The sequence below is a fragment of the Rhinoderma darwinii genome, chromosome 4, assembly GCF_050947455.1.
Source record: "Rhinoderma darwinii isolate aRhiDar2 chromosome 4, aRhiDar2.hap1, whole genome shotgun sequence".
Lineage (NCBI taxonomy): Eukaryota > Metazoa > Chordata > Amphibia > Anura > Rhinodermatidae > Rhinoderma > Rhinoderma darwinii.
The window spans coordinates 247,928,128-247,947,649 of NC_134690.1; the positions used below are offsets into that span (position 1 = coordinate 247,928,128).

Sequence of the window (19,522 nt, forward strand, 5' to 3'; positions counted from 1 at the left end):
GTGCAGGTCCCAGAGCTGGGACCTAGATCTATCAGACATTTATGGCATATCTTGTAGCAAATTGGCTCCTATTTTATGTTTTTTTTTTTTTTTACCTTCCTCTGTATCAGTAGAGGGAAACAAAGTTCCACATCCACATCCTTTCCCATCCCTTGGTTGAACTTGATGGGCATACGGTATGCCCTTTTCAATGACATTGTGCCTATATATGTAAATATAAGTATTCATATGGTAATTAGGCACTCACATTGGTCAGGGAGGGAAATGTGGACAACCAAGTTCGTACAAGGGTAAAGGTCCTTTTACACAGGCAAATATTCTGTCGGTTAAATGAGCGTCGGTCAACAATACAATATGTCAATCAACGCTCGTTTGCTCCACTCAAACAGTGCAGTGATCGCAAGTTTGGGGATGAACGATTTATAATACGATCGTTCGTCTCCATATATTTTGTATCTCGTCGGCTGCACATTTCATGTTTACGAAAAAGGAGTTGCAGACAACAAGCAACCATTATTATGGTTCGCATGAAAGATGCGATTAGCAGACGAAAGAGAATTTGCTTGTTTGTTGGCTGATAGCTGCCCTGTATACAAGGCAATGATCGGTAGCAAGCGTTAGTTCGAACGCTCGTTTGTCAAATCGTTGGCATGTGTGAAAGGGCTTTAGTAGCTGTTCTGTATTCCTCAATAGACACTATACCATGAATAAATGGAGGATTATAGCTTAACTTTGTATATTACAGAGTAAGGAATTTTTGCTTCATTTTTAAGACCAGGTAATAATTTTAAAGCCATTAACGCTTTCATGACCAAGGGTCATTGATACCCCTGTGTCCAGGTCAAATTTTCCATTTCTGATATGCACTTTAAACAATATCTTTGCAACCGCTTTAAATATCCTAACTATTTTTACTTTGTTTCTTACAATAATTATGAGGCTTTAATTTTCTAGATTAGTTTAATTAATCCCATGTTCTAAATTTTTATTATGAGCAGACAAATCACAATTTTTTTTAAATATATTTATCTATGTTATTTATCTGTTCGTGTGTATATGTATATATATATATATATATATATATATATATATATATATATATACACGCTCTGTAACAGTAAGGGTATCTTCACACGGCTTATTTTCTGAAGTTTTTCTCAAACGGCCGAAAAATCGGAAGCAGAACGCCTACAAACATCTGTCCATTGATTGATAAAACAATGCCCGCGAAAAAGAAGTGCATATCACTTCTTGAGCCGTTTTTGAGCCGTTTTCTAATGACTCTATAGAAAAACAGCTCCAAAAACGGCCGCGAAAAAGGCGAGTTTACTATAAAAAAAAACGGCAGAAAATCAGGAGCTATTTTCCCTTGAAAACAGCTCCGTATTTTCAGACATTTTTTGCTAAGCGTGTGAACATAGCCTTCACTCTCCCCTCACAGGGGATCCAGGAGAAGAAGACTAAAGATTTAAAACAAAACTTTCAGTACCTTATCTGTCCGGATAATGAGCACACTGGCTCCATTATCTCTCGGCAGAAGCCAGAGAGGGAGAAGGAGTGGGGAGACAGCAGGGACAGAGAGATATGGGCACAGTGCTCCATTGAGAGCAGCGCTGCACTTGTAAGTTTATTTTCACAAAAAAAACCACGTTTGTTTTATGAAACAAAGTCAAAGAGCTGTCGGCACTTGTAAAGAGAGCCAACACATAGATTAGTGCAGAGCTGCTCATGCTGAAGCAGCTTCTGCACTCATTAAACCCAGATGCACACTGCAAACGTCTATATACGTGCTAACTGCACAGGACGTCAGCAGTTAGAACGTATATAGCCATATGGCAGATGTGAAGGGGTTAATGACTTAAGGTTGGCCTACTGAATGAGTTGCATCTAAGATTCTAGATATTTTACATTTTCATGCTCCGGAGATATAAATCCGGTGTAAATATTACTTCTGTTATCAAGAGTCAAACCGTTATCATGGTTCACAAAGTACATGAAATGGCAGACACATTATAAAACTATGAATGCAGGCTTTATCTGCATATGAACCGAGGCAACACTGTAGTCAACAATGGTTTTCATTTCCCTAATCAACAAAGTCGCCTCTGCAGTGTAAATATATATATATATATATATATATATTTGGCAGTTGGGGAAGAAAATTGTAGACATCCGGAAAGTGTTCCATCCATGTTATAGGCATTTACTGCTAACAATTATAGCAGCTCTCCAGTTTAAGAACCTCACCAAGCAACTCCTAACATTTTAAGTTTTTTGGATCCATGTAAGTTTGACTTAGAGAGTAGGATATTGGGGTTACCTAGGAGCCATAACTTTTTTTTTTTGTGGCAGATGAAGTGACCAAAAAACAGCGATTCTGGCGGTTTAATTATTTTTTTACGGCATTCACCGTCCATGTTAAATAATCTTATATTGTAAGAGTTCTGACTTTTACGGAAACGGTGATACCAGTAATGTTTTGTTTTTACATTGTGCTGGGAGTAAAATGGCAAAGTTTTTTTTTTTAAACTTTTAATATTTTTATTTTTTTTATGCTCTAAAAAAAGCTTTATTTAACTGTATTTAACTTCTTTTACTAGTCCCCCAAAGACACTTGAACCACTGATTGTTGTATCACTCATATGATATACTGCAATACTAATGTATTGCATTATGTTGTTACACTAACAGTCTCCTATGAAGCCGGAGGCAGGGCTTCATAGAAGTACAAACATGGCAGACCTGGGGGCCTCCTTAAGCCCCCTGGTTGCCATGCCAACCATTGACACCACGCAATCGCATCGCTGAGAGCAACATAACGTCACAGGGAGCACCCCCCCCCCTGATTCAAATAACTTAGATGCCGTGGTCGCTTTAGACCGTGGCATCTATGGAGTTAAACAAGCTGGATCCTGCTTGTTACACTGAAATGTCAGCTGTTACACACAGCCGACACGCTTGTTCTATGGAGAAGGTTCAGCCTGTGAGCTCGCTACATACTCCCCCACCCGACCTCTACCGTATATATACGGCGGATGTCGGAAAGGGGTTAATATCTCCTGTTCTACTTGTATGGGTGAACATAGACTTAAAAATGTTCTGTTTTTGTTTAGCTTTACTATTTGTAAACTAACAAAGTAAAAAAACAAGCAAAGAGATGGAGGGCTGTGTAGAGAGCAAGAATAAAAGTTGTAAAAATAGTAAATATGGGATGTGTGTGTATATCTGTATATATATATATATATATATATATATATATATATTTATATATATACATAGATATACACACACAAACACACTGTATATATATTATATATACTATGGTAACGACCAACAGATTGTGGACCCACTGTGCTACTCAACCTGCTACTTGACTTAGGGCCACCTCTAAGGGTGTTGTCTAAGAAGCCTCCCTGGTATTCACCCTTTAAACACCATATGTGGTCTGGACTTCACTGCAAGGAGACTACCAGGTCACCTCCTTTTGAAGTAGTCCCAGAGAGAGTAGAAGTTGGCCCAGCGGACCATGAGTAAACAGTGAAGTATACCGTGGGTACAGGCACTGGCAAATGATACCTTGGCAGACGGGTGTACATCTGAATTCCCGGTTCGTAACAGATAGTAGGCCTCAAGACAATATACAAAAATGGCGACAGCACTCTGTGAACACTAATGCCACCTAAATACTATAAATAAATAAATATGCATTGCTGCTGAATCTACTTTCAAGAGTGAGGTTCTTAGCGCAAATTTTGATCAAATTGTGTGAGCCCACCTGCCACAACAAGGCGACCTCTATAAGGTGGGTCCCTACACTGCTCATACACCCAGAACTGGAACTAAGCCTGCAAATACTTGGGGGATGGTAGAAACCAGCATAAAACAAATTAAAATCATCCAGGGCAGAATGGGAGGCGTGCACAGGGGTGAACCTAGCTCCTCTGCTGCCTGAGGAGAACTATAAAAAGACGCCCCCCCCCCCCCCCCCAATCATTCCTAGTTTTCTCATTACTAACTTTACACAACAAACACGCAATATATACATTTTTTTAAACAGGAAAACATTTGTTGTTTATTTGCTAAAGTTCTGTTTAATGTATAGAAAAGATTTAAAGAATTCTACTTACTGTATCACTTTAGTATCATAGACCAGCAACGCCGCATTATCACTGAAAATGGTTTAACACATTTTCTATGCCCCCTTTTTATTACCTAACTGACTTATGATTTTTAACTGAGTTCAGTGGCCCGGCGTGGACTGCATGATGCAGTGACATCATCGTGCCGGGCAGTTGACGTCATCAGCGTGCTCCCGATCTCTTGTAGGCCTCAGGCCTAAACCAGGCTGTGGCCTACAAGAGGAAACGGCGGAGCAGGGAGACAATGTCCAGGGGTTGGCTGGCAAATTTTATTCTGGGGGGGCAAGCACACAGCCCTGGCCCAAGAGTAGCGGCCCATTCTGGGCGCACTTGGCAATTGGCGAGTTTGCCCCTAACACCACTACGGAAGAACTCTGCTACATGTCAACGCAAAAATCATCCGGCAGGAGGAAAAATGTTTCTTGATAGCGGATTACAAGAAAGCCTCACCTGGGAATTAGATTTTCTTGTACTCCGCCATGGGGAAACATTTTTCACTCTGGTGGATGACTTTTCAGTTGATAGGTAGCAGAGTTACATGAAGGGAAATTATTTTTCCTTGACCTCTAGTTTCTATTGTGGCAAATAAAAAAAATTTACATTTTTATACTGCTAACTTTTTTTTGGTAGGTTCCGCTGGACCATTTGAACTACGTCGTAGATTCATTGGACTACTCCGATCTACTTTTTTTAAAAAAAAATAAAAAAAAATGGTGAAAGAGGGTTGCATGGCAGAGTTTTGATCTCAATAATAAAATTTTTTCTAATGTCTGTTTTTTTTAATACTTTATTATGGCCTTAGGGCTGCTGTCTGATTGACAGTGTTTAATTACTAAGGCTGGGGTTTAACATTAGCCAGTAACAAGGCTATCACTAACCCCTATTATTGCCCCGGTTCCCACTGCCGCCAGGGATACCGGGAAGAGCAGAGTACGATCCAGTACTTGACCATCTGAAACAACAGTTAGGCAGCGGGGCGACTGAAAATCGTGGCCCTTCCCACCCTGGCAGCTGCTTTATTGTATCTGGCTGGTCATAAAAAATAGGGGGAACCCCACGTAATTTTTTGAAAAATAAATTGAAAAAAAAATTACGTAAGATCCCCTCCATTTTTCATAACCAGCCAGATACAATAAAGCAGCAGCAGCCTTGCATTACCAGGGTGGCAAGGGCCACCTAGCATTACCAGCCTGCAGCCACCCCAGTACCCTTCACTTCAGGTGGTTGGGTACTGGATCGTACCCGGCTCTTCCCGGTACTCCTGGTGGCGGTGGGTACCGGGGTAATAATAGGGGGTTAGTTGCAGCCTTTTTACTAGCTAACACTAAGCCCCTTCAAAGTAATGGACGCTCTCAATCAGACAGCTGCCATTACTAAGGCGGTAATGAAGTATTTAAAAACAGAGACATAAAATTTTTTATTTTATTGAAATAACAACTCTTCCACACAATCCACTTTAACCATTTTATTGAAAAAAAAGAAAAAAACTTAAAACGGCGAAGTAGTCCAACGAATCTACGACGTAGTCCAAATGGTCCAGAGGAACCTGCAAAACAAAAATTAGCGGTATGAAAAATAAAAATAAATATGGCTGCCCCCACAGAAGTACAAACATATGAATAAATAGTTACTCTAGGGAACATAAAATAATTAGAAAAATTAGACCCATAAAATAAAACATATCAAATAAAAACAAAAACAAATTATAACACCTTTCTTTTAAAGAGAACATTTCACCTCCCCATACATGTGCAGCTGAGTGCAGCATGTAATGGGGAGGGCTGCACAAACTCTGGGGCTCTTTACATTTTTTCCTAGCCGCCTTCGTTATTTAGATATCGGTGCTGTAATATTTGGAGCCCGATATTTAAGTAACCCCATGAACTGTCAATGGGGAGGTAATTGGCAAGGGGGCGTGTAACATCGCTGTGACACTGTCCAATCAGCTACAGACAGAGTTACAGCAAGAGCTGCAGAGAGAGCGCGTGTGCGTGAGCGCGCAACTCCACCACCACTAAGGAACAGAAGAGGAGAAGAAGAGTGTGAAATCTTCTTCTTCTGTTTCATGGCATCAGAGCTGTGCGTTCGCAAGCTCTCATTCTTTAGCTCTCGGCAGGCAAGGACGACAAGACTGATCTCTCGCGAGTGATCACATAGTCTTGTACTTGCCTGCCGAGAGCTGAAGAGTGAGAGCGTGTGCACACGCACATGCTCTCCTCTCTCCAGCTCTTGCACTTGACATTGTCCTTAGCGGATTGGACAGTGTCACAGCGATGTTTCACGTCCCCGTGCCAATTACCGCCCCATTGGCAGTTCATGGGGTTATTTAAATATCGGGCGCCAAATATTACGGCACCGATATCTAAGTAAGGAGAGAGGGTAGGAAAAAAAATGTAAAGTGCCCCAGAGTTTGTGCAGCCCTGACCATTGCAAATCTGTGGGTAGATGAAAGGTTCTCTTTAAAGAGGCTCTGTCACCACATTATAAGTGGCCTATATTGTACATACATGTGATCGGCGCTGTAATGTAGATTACAGCAGTGTATTTTATTTCGAAAAACGATCATTTTTACGGAGTTATGACCTATATCAGATTTATGCTAATGAGTTTCTCAATGGACAACTGGGCGTGTTTTACTATATGACCAAGTGGGCGTTGTACAGAGGAGTGTATGACGCTGACCAATCAGTGACCAATCCGCGTCATACACTCCTCTCCATTCATTTACACTGCAGATAGCGATATAGCTATATATCGCTATGTGCAGTCACATAAACACACCATAACGCTACTCATGTGTCATGACAATGAATATATATTCACTTTATGCAGTCAACTGTGCTAATGGTGACGGAAACGGAAGCTGTGGTTTCAGTTTGACATTCCGTTGTGGGGTTACCTCCGACGGAACCCCGAAACGGAAAGCCAACGCTGATGTGAACAGGCCCTTATACTGCGCCCAGCTTCCTGCCCCTACTAATTTAAAAGGGGTCAGCCTATGCTGGGGGGCCGGGAGTATACTGTAAGGGGGGGTCTGGGCGTTTTACTGACAGAAGAGAGCTCTATAGGGGGGAATTATCCTCCCCCATAGAGCCCTGACTAGTTACTATACTGCAAGGTTAGGGGCTCTGAGCATCTGACTGACTGCTCTAAAGGGGGACAGAATCCCCCCTATAGAGCCCTCTGCAGTAAGTCAGGCGCTCAGACCAGACCCCCACCCCACTAATCCTTCCATTATAGTGATGTGAGTGGATTATTCCAGCCCCATAGAGCCCTTTGCTGTCGGTAAAATGCAGAGACCCCCCCCTTGCAGTATACTCATGGGTCCCGGTCCCAGCAAGGCAGGAACGTACCTCGTGCGTCTAGTCACTTCTCGTTGATTGACCGCTCCTCCTGCAGACTTGCTACTGTCTGGCGGCATGTGCTGCGTACAGCGTCAGAGAGGAGGAGGAGTGTTACAGACGTGCCCATCATGCGGCACGTCTGCTATGTGTGTCTGCATGGCCCCTCCCCCCGGTCCAGTCCATCCCTGGCTGAAAATGCCGCCCCCCCCGTTTTCGGGTAGGTGGTGCCGCCTGAGGCTGTGGGCTCACCTCGCCTCATGGCGAGCAAGTTCAAAAATGGAGGCAGTCAACCCCTCATATATGCAATACATAAGAGACAACAAAGTTTGATCAGCACATTCCAGCCAAATGAAACAAAATGTGTATACAGGTGCAAGAAAGCCTAAGAAATCCTATAAACGCCTCATATTAATGTATACACAAGACAAAAAAGTCCTCTAGACATTGTTAGTCCAAAAATATAAATTTGTATTGTTCCACAATTGGAATACCCCCCTAAAGATACCCATACAAGTACATACAAATTAAAACATACTTAAAAACGAACAGAGACCAAGATAATCAATTCACCACCATGTCCCATATGTTATAATGATACATAGTATACAAAAAACACATAGTAATACCAATAACGGGAGGAGTGAAAAATCTCCAAGCTGATATCAAATCCTATGGTGTCAGTCTGGATGAAGATCTATCAAAATAGTTGTATTGACCACCATACATAAATACTTAGCATAGTTGCATATCAATTACCTGTGGCTGACATGATGGCTCTTGATGGTCTCAGAAAAGACACCTCAATGTGTATACAGGTGCAAGAAAGCCTAAGACTGCAAAACTATACAATATACAAAAATGGCGACAGCACTCGGCGAACACTAATGCCACCTAAATACTATAAATAAATAAATATGCATTGCTGCTGAATCTACTTACAATAGTGAGGTTCTTAGCGCATATTTTGATCAAATTGTGTGTGCCCACCTGCCACAACAAGGCTTTATGAGGTGGGTGCCTACACTGCTCATACACCCAGAACTGGGACTAAGCCCATATATGATTCCTTGCAGTCTTAGGCTTCCTTTCACCTGTATACACGTTTTGTTTCATTTTGTTGGAATGTGCTGATCAAAACAAAAATATCCTGTGAAGCATTTAGGAATTGCAACCATTTTTCTACACAGCCTCCTCATTTCAGGGGCTCAAAAATAATTGGACAAATTAACATTACCATACATAAAATGTTTTTTTAAATACTTTGAGATAATTCTTTGCAGGCAATGACAGCCTGAAGTCTGGAACCCATGGATATCACCAAACGCTTGGTTTCCTCCTTTGTGATGCTTTGCCAGGCCTTTACTGCAACTGTCTTCAGTTGTTGCTTGTTCGTGGGTCTTTCTGCCTTAAGTTTTGTCTTAAGCAAGTGAAATACATGCTCGATCGGGTTGAGATCTGGTGATTGACTTGGCTATTAAAGAATATTCCACTTCTTTGCCTTAAAAAACTCCTGGGTTGCTTTCGCAGTATGTTTTGGGTCATTGTCCATCTGTACTGTGAAGCGACGTCCAATCAACCTTGCTGCATTTGGTTGAATCTGAGCAGAAAGTATATCCCTGAACACTTCAGAATTCATCCGGCTGCTTCTGTCTTCAGTCACATCATCAATAAACACTAGGGACCCAGTGCCTTTGGCAGACATGCATGCCCATGCCATCACACTTGCCTCTAACATGTTTTACAGAGGATGTGGTGTGCTTTGGATCATGAGTCGTTCCAAACCTTCTCCATACTTTTTTCATCCTATCATTCTGGTACAGGTTGATCTAAGTTTCATCTGTCCAAAGAATGCTGTTCTAGAACTGGACTGGCTTCTTTAGATGTTGTTTGGCAAGTCTATTCTGGCCTTTCTATTTTTGAGGCTGATTAATGGTTTGCACCTTGTTGTGAACACTCTGTATTTGCTCCCATGAAGTCTTCTCTTTATGGTAGACTTAGATACTGATACACCTACTTCCAGGAGAGTGTTCTTCACTTGGGTAGATGTTGTGAAGGGGTTTTTCTTCACCATGGAAAGGATTCTGCTATCATCCACCACTGTTGTCTTCCGTGGACATCCAGGCCTTTTGGAGTTCACGAGATCACCAGTGCGCTCTTTTTTTCCCATGTACCAAACAGTTTATTTGGCCACTGTTAACATTTGTGCTATCTCTCTGACGATGGTCTGTTTCACTTGCATTGGGAGCTCCTTTCACCTCATGTTGTGGGTTCACAGCAACAGTGTCCAAATGCAAATGCCACACCTGGAATCAACTCCAGACCTTTTTCCTGCTTAATTAATGATGGATTAACGAGGGAATAGCCCATACAACCCATTAAATAGCTTTTGAGATAATTGTCCAATTACCTTTGGTCCCTTCAAAAAATCTGCACTTTAAGGCCATATTGATTATATTACTGTATATTCAATATGTTTTAGTAAACAGCTAAAATGCCAAAACTTGTTTCACTGTCCAAATAATTCTGGACCTAACTGTATGTATGTATGTATGTATGTATGTATGTGTGTGTGTGTGTGTGTGTGTATATATATATATATATATATATATATATATATATATATTGTGTGTGTGTATATATATATATATATATATATATATATTTTTTTTTATTTTGTATTTTTATTTTTTCAAAAAAAAATCTTTTCAAGAAGCAGGAGCAATGTTTAAGATATATATTAACTACTTCAGCCTGCCTTTTTTCATATATTCCCATAATGATAATAAAACTGTGCCATCAAACATTTTATAGAGAGGAGTTTATATGTCATGGAAAGTAAACATTGATAGGAAAGATTCTCTTTTATATACAGAATTGTCACTGGATTACCACAACAATTTATGTCAAGTAACTGATGTCTTTGATGTATCCACTTCTCAGCTACACCATGGAAATTCATGTATTATTATCTATTTTAATGCACATTGCATACATGACTCACCAGACAAGTTGATATTACTGGAGTGTGATAAGCATGTAGTATAAGGAGAAACATATACATTATATGGATAAAAGAATGAACCGTAAATTTTGGCAGGTTTGAAATACAGAGTGACACAGACTGGAGAGATTCAATCACATCACGGTCTGTAACATTGTGATAAGGTAGCTTCCTTTACTCTGAATGTGATGTTAAACGGAAATCATAGAACATACAGTGTTTCTTAGGACATTCAACTGAACCTTCAGCTGTGAGCAGAATCCTTCTACAGTATATTAATAAGGTCAACAAATGCACACTAAATTCTACATTGTGTATATATGTATTCTATTTTATGTACTGATCCCTTTCTTTATTCCCCATATTTTTATAGTCATCCATGATTACTTTATAAAGTTGTTTGGTAATAAACTCCTTAAAGGGCTTGTCTTTGTTAGAACCCCATTTTGTGTTAACAGATGGGTATCCCATGTTCAGGATCCTAATCTCTTGGCCACAGTTGAGAGCAGTTACATAAGAGCATTTTTCGCTCTGGAGGACCTGTCCTGCATTATACAGACAGCCCACAGATATGAATGGGCACTGTGTAATGCTCAAATTCTCCTGTGGTCGCACTGCAGGAAATTGAACACTTACTGACAAGTTTCCCCACAGCTTACAGCTGATCAATAGGGGTCCAAGCAGCGGGACACTTTATGATCAGCTTATTATCAAGGAACTTTCCTAACAGGTAGGGATTGTCCAAAGTGGAGAATCCTTGTAAAGATCCATCCCAGGGACCAGGGCTGATTCTAGCTTTTCTGCTGCCTGAGGCGAAAATTGTAATGAAGCCCCACAGATCTTGATTGACATTCCTCTGGCTGTTCCTGTTCTACATAACAAGCAGCCTCCTCCAACTCTTGCAGATGTGCCATTGCCTTGTACCCCCCTGCAATGCGCAGTTCAGCGATGTAGACGGGCAGAGTACACCTCACTGTACGGTGTGTGCCCAAGTAGTACAAGGCAGTGGCACATCCGAGAAAGTTGTTAGGAGACTGATAGTGATGTATAATAGCCAGGAAGATGTCAATCAAGCATGGAATTGCAGGCAGGACTATGTAACTCTTCAGTATAGCAGCACTGCCCCATGAGCCTTTAATAAATAGCATAAAGCGTGCGCCATTTTAAAAGTATACAGGAAAGTGTTTGGAAATATTTTCAGGTCATGTATTACCGCATGGTGGCGGTTCAAGGGGTTAAAACTACCTGACAAGTTCGCATTAAAAAGGCTGCAACAATTCCATCTGCCCTGCCCAGAACCAAGCTCAGTATATAAATACAACACCAGAATCAAGCTCAGTACATATATACAGCACCAGAACAAAGGTTAGAATATAAGGATGACACCAGAACCCTGTAGACAGTGCCTCGCTTACATAGTGCCCCTGTAGATAGTGCCCTACATATAGCACCCTGTAGATAATAGCCCCTGTAGATGGTGCTCCAAATATAGCCTCTTGTAGATAGTGCCCCACATATAGCCCCCTGTAAATAGTGCCCCACATATAGCCCGTCACAATTTTTAAAGAAAAAAAACTTTACAAACTTACCTGATCCCGTTCCCACGCCATCCTCTTGCAATGCAGGCCTGCTCTCTTCTGAGCAGTTCTGCTGGGGCTGAACGATGCAAGCATCACGATTAATGGTCTACAAGGCCTTGTTCACAATTTGCAATAGAGAACTGCATCTGTGTGTGTGCGTGTGTGTGTGTGTGTGTATATATATATATATTCATTTGTTTGTTTATCGTTATGAGCCATGAATAAGGACAGAAGTGTTGTCCGAAACGAGTAGGCTACTGCTACCACTCCCCTTGCACTTGAACTTTTAATCATTGGAATAAACTTGGAACTGCAGTTCGTTTTTACAATCTTCCACAAGCGCTGGATCATTTCTTCTTTTTCTTGCTGCCTTGCCGGGTGCCGTCACGCTGGATCCAAGCGCAGTCTGGACTAAGGCAAGCAGTGGGTGAGCTTGAGGATTCCTCCCTATTTTTCCTTTGTTCATCGTTACTAAATTCTTCAAAATGTAATATTAATTTTTCAATAACTGAAAACATTTAATGGCTTAAAGGGGTTTTCCCATGAGAGACATTTATGACACATCCACAGGATATGTCACATACTGTATGTCAGATAGATGCGGGTCGCACCTCTATCTCCAGAACGGGGCCCCCTAAACCCCGTTCAGCCGCTCTGTGTTGCGGCTGAATGAGGTAAATTCTGACCATGAAAAAGGTTATATGGTCGTGTGATACGTAAACAGCGTAACTCGCTGAGCTATGCTGTTTCCGTAAGTCTCATAGAACTTAATGGTAGTTACGGAAACAGCATAGCTTGCATCTGGTGCGTAACTAGGAAAGACTGGGCCCCATAGCAAACTTTTGACTGGGGCCCCCCCTCCCCTGGGTGTCACACAAACCCCCCCCTTGTGCCTTTTTTACAGCCCCCCCTGTAGATAACGCCATACAGTCCCTCCTGTAGATAACGCCATACAGCGCCCCCCTGTAGCTAACGCCATACAGCCCCCCCTGTAGATAACGCCATACAGCCCCCCCTGTAGACTGTATGGCGTTATATACAGAGGGGAACTGTATGGCGTTATCTACAGGGGGGACTGTATGGCGTTATCTACAGAGGGGGACTGTATGGCGTTATCTACAGAGGGGGACTGTGTGGCGTTATCTACAGAGGGGGACTGTGTGGCGTTATCTACAGGGGGGACTGTGTGGCGTTATCTACAGGGGGACTGTGTGGCGTTATCTACAGGGGGGACTGTGTGGCGTTATCTACAGGGGGGACTGTATGGCGTAATCTACAGGGGGACTGTATGGTGTTCTCTACAGAGGGGGCTGTATGGTGCTAACGCCATACAGCCCCCCCCTGTAGGGAACGCCATACAGCCCTCACCTGTAGGGAACACCATACAGCCTCCCCCTGTAGGGAATGCCATACAGCCCCCACTGTAGAGAACGCCATACAGCCCCCCTGTAGGGAACGCCATACAGCCCCCCCTGTAGGGAACGCCATACAGCCCCCCTGTAGGGAACGCCATACAGCCCCCCCTGTAGGGAACGCCATACAGTGCCCCCCCTGCAGGGAACGCCATACATGGCCCCCCCGGCAGGGAACGCCATACAGCGCCCCCCTGCAGGGAACGCCATACAGCGCCCCCCCCCTGCAGGGAACACCATACAGCGCCCCCCCTGCAGGGAACGCCATACAGCCCCCCCTGCAGGGAACGCCATACAGCGCCCCCTCCCTGCAGGGAACGCCATACAGCGCCCCCCCTGTAGGGAACGTCATACAGCCCCCCCCAAAAAATGCGACCAATAGTGTGTCCTACAAATAATATGCATCCCCTATCCACAGGATAGGGGATACATGTGTGATCGCTGGCAGCGATAGGGAGAACCTGCCATGGCTACTACAGCGGGACGCCACTGAACACTACGGCAGAGCAGGGAGGTATCTCCCCACTCTGCCATTAAACAAGACATGTATCCCCTATCCACTGGATAGGGGATACATGTGTGATCGCTGGCAGCGATAGGGAGAACGGGGGACTGAAAGTCCCCTGAAGTTCTCCATCACTCACCTCTGACTTCCGGCGTCTGTGTCGGCAGCTCAATAAAAATGAAAGGAGCGCTGGTCACGCATGCGCACAAGCGCGACCGGCGCTCCATTCATTTCTACGGAGCTGCCGACACAAACGCCGGAAGTCCGAGGTTTGTGATGGAGAACTTCAGGGGACTTTCAGTCCCCCGTTCTCCCTATCGCTGCCAGCGATCACACATGTATCCCCTATCCTGTGGATAGGGGATACATGTCTTGTTTAATGGCAGAGTGGGGAGATACCTCCCTGCTCTGCCGTAGTGTTCAGTGGCGTCCCGCTGTAGTAGCCAGGGCGGCTGCTAGCGGAGCCTGCGGCCATGGTGGGGGCCCGTGCCGGCGGGCGACACGGGCCCCCTCATGCCGCGGGCCCCGTAGCAGTCGCTACGGCTGCTACGGCGGTAGTTACGCCACTGGCTTGCATGCTACGCTGCTTCTGTAACTGCCATTCACTACTATTGGAGTTACCGAAACAGCGTAGCTCAGCGAGTTACACTGTTTACGTATCTCACGACCATATAACCTTTTTCATGGTCGGAAAACACCTCATTCAGCCGCAACACAGAGCGGCTGAACGGGGTTTAGGGGGCCCCGTTCTGGAGATCGGTGCGGGTCCCAGAGGTGGGACCCGCAGCTATCTGACATTTATGACATATCCTTTGGATATGTCATAAATGTCCCTGATGGAAAAAACCTCTTTAAGTTTAAAATAGTTGCTGTTAAATGAGCTCCTATCACATATCTAAGACTCTGTAAAGTAGAATATTAGGATATGATGACCCCCATTAGTATGTGACATCATCAGCAGACAGCTTAATAACCTGTTTTCAGTGCATTTCAATTCATTAGACATATTCCTCTAATTTGATGTGTACAATTTTCTCATCTTTATTCATGTACAGAATACAGACTAACTCTCAGACAACTAAAAAGGTCATTATGATTTAGCCCCTGTAAAACTGGTTTAACATCACAACTGACAAGAATCTAATATACTTACAGGCAATGTATACAACATCCTAGAATGGAGCAAACTTGATATTTGTTGCATAACATGGAGCGAAAGGAAAAACAGTGTTTACATGGACCTGCACATTGTAACAGTCAATCTAGACATTAGTTCATGGAACGTTTAACAAGACAATAATCCCGGGCACACAATAAGACATATGAACGTTATAGTGGGGAATCCCTATGAGCCAGTGTGGAGAGTCACTGCAAAGAGCAGCTTATTCTCTAGTACACTTTAGTTTTAGTCTCTAAATGTAAATAAGTGTCCTAATTTACTGACAGCAGACACAATGGTTGGAAATAGTGAAAATTGAAACACAAAGGCCCACACTTAAAGACTGGCATAGGCCTAGGTAAGACTTATTTACATAAAACCACAAAAACCCTTTAAATCCAGTTGAGTGCTTATGAAAGAAGGCCCACCGTCATCTTACAGTTTAAACCCTTAGTGACCACCAATACGCCTTTTCACGTTCGTCACTAAGGGGCCTTAGGCTAGGCTGACGCCTTTTCACGTGAGCCTAGTCTAAGTCCTGCACGGGTCTCCCATGCAGGCTGGAGCCGGGGCTCAGCTGTCTGATTACTTCGATCGCGGCCGTTTAACCCGTTAAATGCCGCCGTCAATAGCGACCGCGGCATTTAACTTTGTTTACAGAGGGAGTGAGCTCCCTCTGTCACCCATCGGCGGCCCGCAAATGCAATGGGGTGTCCGATGGGGTGTCATGGCAGCCGGGGGCTTGATAAAAGCCCCCAGGTCTGCCCTGGACATATGCCTGTTAGGTCCCCGCCGGAGGCACGTCCTAACAGATTTACACTGACAGGCAATAATGCTCTGGTATACGAAGTATACCAAAGCATTATAGAAGCAATCTGAAGATCGCATAGTAAAGTCCCCTAGTGGGACTAATGAAATAAATAATAAATGTGAAATAAAGATTAATAATAAAAATTACAGTAAAAAAATAAATAAAACCATTTTTTTTCCATAAAAAGTGGTTTTATTTAGTAAAAGTGTAAAACAAAAATAAAAGTACACATATATGGTATCGCCGCAACCGTAATGACTCCATTAATAAAGTTAATATGTAATTGAAACCGCAAGGTGAACACCGTAAAAAAAAATGCAAAAAACAATGGCGAAATTGCAATTTTTTTCCATTGCCCCCCAAAAAAGTCATAATAAAAATGAATCAATAAGTCCCATGCACCCCAAAACAGTACCAATCAAAACTACGTCTCATCCCGCAGAAAACAAGCCCAAAAAATCACTACATTGATGGAAAAATAAAAAAGTTACGGCTCTTGGAAAGCGACGATGCAAAAACAAATAATTTTAGTTCAAAAGTGTTTTTATTGTGCAAAAGTCGTAAAACATAAAAAAACCTCTACATATGTGGTATCACCGTAATCGTACCGACCCATAGAATAAAAGTAACATGTTATTTACGTCGCACAGTGTACGGCGTCAATTTAAAAACGCATAGAACAATGGTGGAATTTCAGGTTTTTTTTATAATCCCCCCAAAAAAAGTTAATAAAAGTTAATAAAAAAATTATATGTACCTAAAAATGGTGCTATTAAAAAGTACAACTAATCCCGCAAAAAACAAGTTCTCATACAGCTATGTAGACGAAAAATTGAAAAAGTTATAGCTCTTTGAATGCGACTATAGAAAAACGAATAAAATAGCTTGGTCATTAGGGCCTAAAATGGGCTAGTCACTAAGGGGTTAAGCAGTTCTTATAAAAGGAGTAAGTCAAAATTCCCAATTAAAGGTATTTATGAAAACCTATAGTAGATATATAGTTAGGCTCAAGGGGTCACACTAGTTATTGAAAGCATAGGTTTCCTCTTGAAATGTTAAATTATCTCTCTATCTAATTATCATAATAATACAATTTTATTTTTTATATATTTCAACTTCTTTGTTGTGTGATTTTCACTCCATCTTGATGTAGGTTTGGTGCTTTGACTTTTGACTGAAGTCCGATATTAAGTGTAACCCATGCAATTGACCCGAGCAACTGTATATATAATTTAGGCAGCAAAAGCGTTGTTTTTTTGGTATTGGAATACTATCTATCTATCTATCTATCTATCTATCTATCTATCTATCTATCTATCTATCTATCTATCTATCTATCTATCTATCTATCTATCTCATATCTATCTATCTATCTATCTATCTATCTATCTATCTATCTATCTATCTATCTATCTATCTATCTATCTATCTATCTATCTCATATCTATCTATCTATCTATCTATCTATCTATCTATCTATCTATCTATCTATCTATCTATCTATCTATCTATCTATCTATCTATCTATCTATCTATCTATCTATCTCGTATCTATCTATCTATCTATCTATCTATCTATCTATCTATCTATCTATCTATCTATCTATCTATCTATCTATCTATCTATCTATCTATCTATCTATCTATCTATCTATCTATCTATCTATCTATCTATCTAATCTGTATCTATGTTAAGCTAGCTATCCACACTTTCCATTGACTTACTGTTCTCTGATTTCAAAACATTAAGGTTTCTTGCTTAACGAAAACATCAGTTTAAATGCACTCAAATTGTGAAGTATCTCTCTTGCAGACAAATGTGGAAGGGGTCCACTGCGACAGATGCACACCCAGCACTTTTGGACTTCATGTTGGGAATCCACTTGGCTGTAGCAGCTGTTACTGCTTTGGCCTTACTACCCAGTGTACAGAAGCAGATGGACTGATTCGAATGTGGGTGAGTAGGAAGCTATTGAGCCATATAATACTGTAATGTGGATTCCTGCTGGTGTATTTTAGTAAAACATGCTGAAGCAGCTAATACATGCCAAAACATTCAGCGTATTCTTTTAACTTCTTATTTTACAATTTGTCTACTCAGCACCAGCAGTGAGAAGATGACAAGAGTCATTTTAGCCAAGTTGTGTATCACTGTGCAGTGCAAAGCTTTGCCTATGCCTAATGTGTGCCTAATGTATGCCTAAGTTATTGCCATGTCTAATGTATAGAATAAGGGCTTTCCAAGTATAAAGCTTAATCATTATATATGTGCAATAAAAAATTGTAATATGCTTTGCATTTCAGTTCTTTACAATTTTCAAGACCTCTGCCTGCAGTGAATCCATGTGGAAATACTTACTAGCATCTAGAGCAGGGGTCTCAAGCACCCGGACTGCGGGCCGCATGCGGCCCCTGAGGCTGTCATCTGTGGCCCGCAGGACACAGAGCCGCTAGTATCGACTCTGCTGCAGGACTCTGTGGAATTCCCTGACATCGCTGTCCATATATGGACAGTGTTCCCAGGGTCATCCCCAGAGCGGAGTCCCGGGCAGAGCGCTAGTATCGTCTCTGCTCCGGGACTCTATGGAATTGCCTGACATCGATGTCCACATATGGACACGCGAAGTCTGGGACTTCCACAGAGCCGGAGTCACGGGCAGAGTGCTATTATAGGCTCTGCTCCGGGACTCTGTGGAATCCCCTGACATGGCTGTCCACATATGGACAGCGATGTCTAGGGCTTCCCCAGAGCTGGACAGTGATGTCAGGAGCACTACTGGAGTCCCAGTAGGTGCGCTACTAGCACTCTGCCCGGGACTCCAGCTCTGGGGTTGCCCCTGATATCTCTATCCATATATGAACAGTGATGTCAGGAGCAGAGCTGGAATCCTAGGCAGAGTGCTAGAAGCGGCTCTGCTCCGGGACTCCAGCTCTGGGCAAGCCCCTGACATCACTGTCCATATACGGACACTGATGTCAGTTGCTTCCCCAGAGTTCCGGAGCAGAGCCTATACTAGTGCTCTGCTCTGGGACACCGGCTCTGGGGTTGCCCCTAACATCACATTCCGGTCCAGAGGGCACTGTGGCAGCATCTACAGAGGGCACTGTGGCAGCATCTACAGAGGGCACTGTGGCAGCATCTACAGAGGGCACTGTGGCAGGATCTACAGACGGCACTGTGGCTGGAAAACTGGATTGTTGAAATAAGCACATGGAGAAATCTCGCAAATTTCCGTTACGTGTAAACCTAGTGGTATTATTATAGTAGTGTAGTATCACAGTAATGTAGTATTGTTATAGTAGTTCAAATAACTAATTGATTAACATTAATTTTGTATTGTATCAAATTTGAAAGTAATGCGGCCCGTCAACTTCAAATTTTTTCTATATGTGGCCCACTTACCCGGCCGAGTTTGAGACCCCTGATCTAGAGGGTGAAAAGCCATACAGACCTAATACTTCTTACAGTTGAGCGTTTTCAACAATTGTATCCAGCCTAGGCAATCCTCTGAGAACTACATACATCAGTAGTACAAATCTCTCTCCTGTCCTGACATAAATGCAGTTACAA

General features: G+C 42.5%; 1 protein-coding gene across 1 annotated transcript in view; it reads left to right on the forward strand.

Annotated features, from left to right (window-relative positions):
- LAMA2 (laminin subunit alpha 2) overlaps positions 1–19,522 on the forward strand; it is an 852,154-nt gene that overhangs the window by 556,903 nt on the left and 275,729 nt on the right. The window contains exon 25 of the mRNA XM_075863715.1: positions 17,765–17,908. Within this exon, the coding sequence (XP_075719830.1) occupies positions 17,765–17,908 (144 nt within the window). The remainder of the gene's footprint in view (positions 1–17,764; positions 17,909–19,522) is intronic.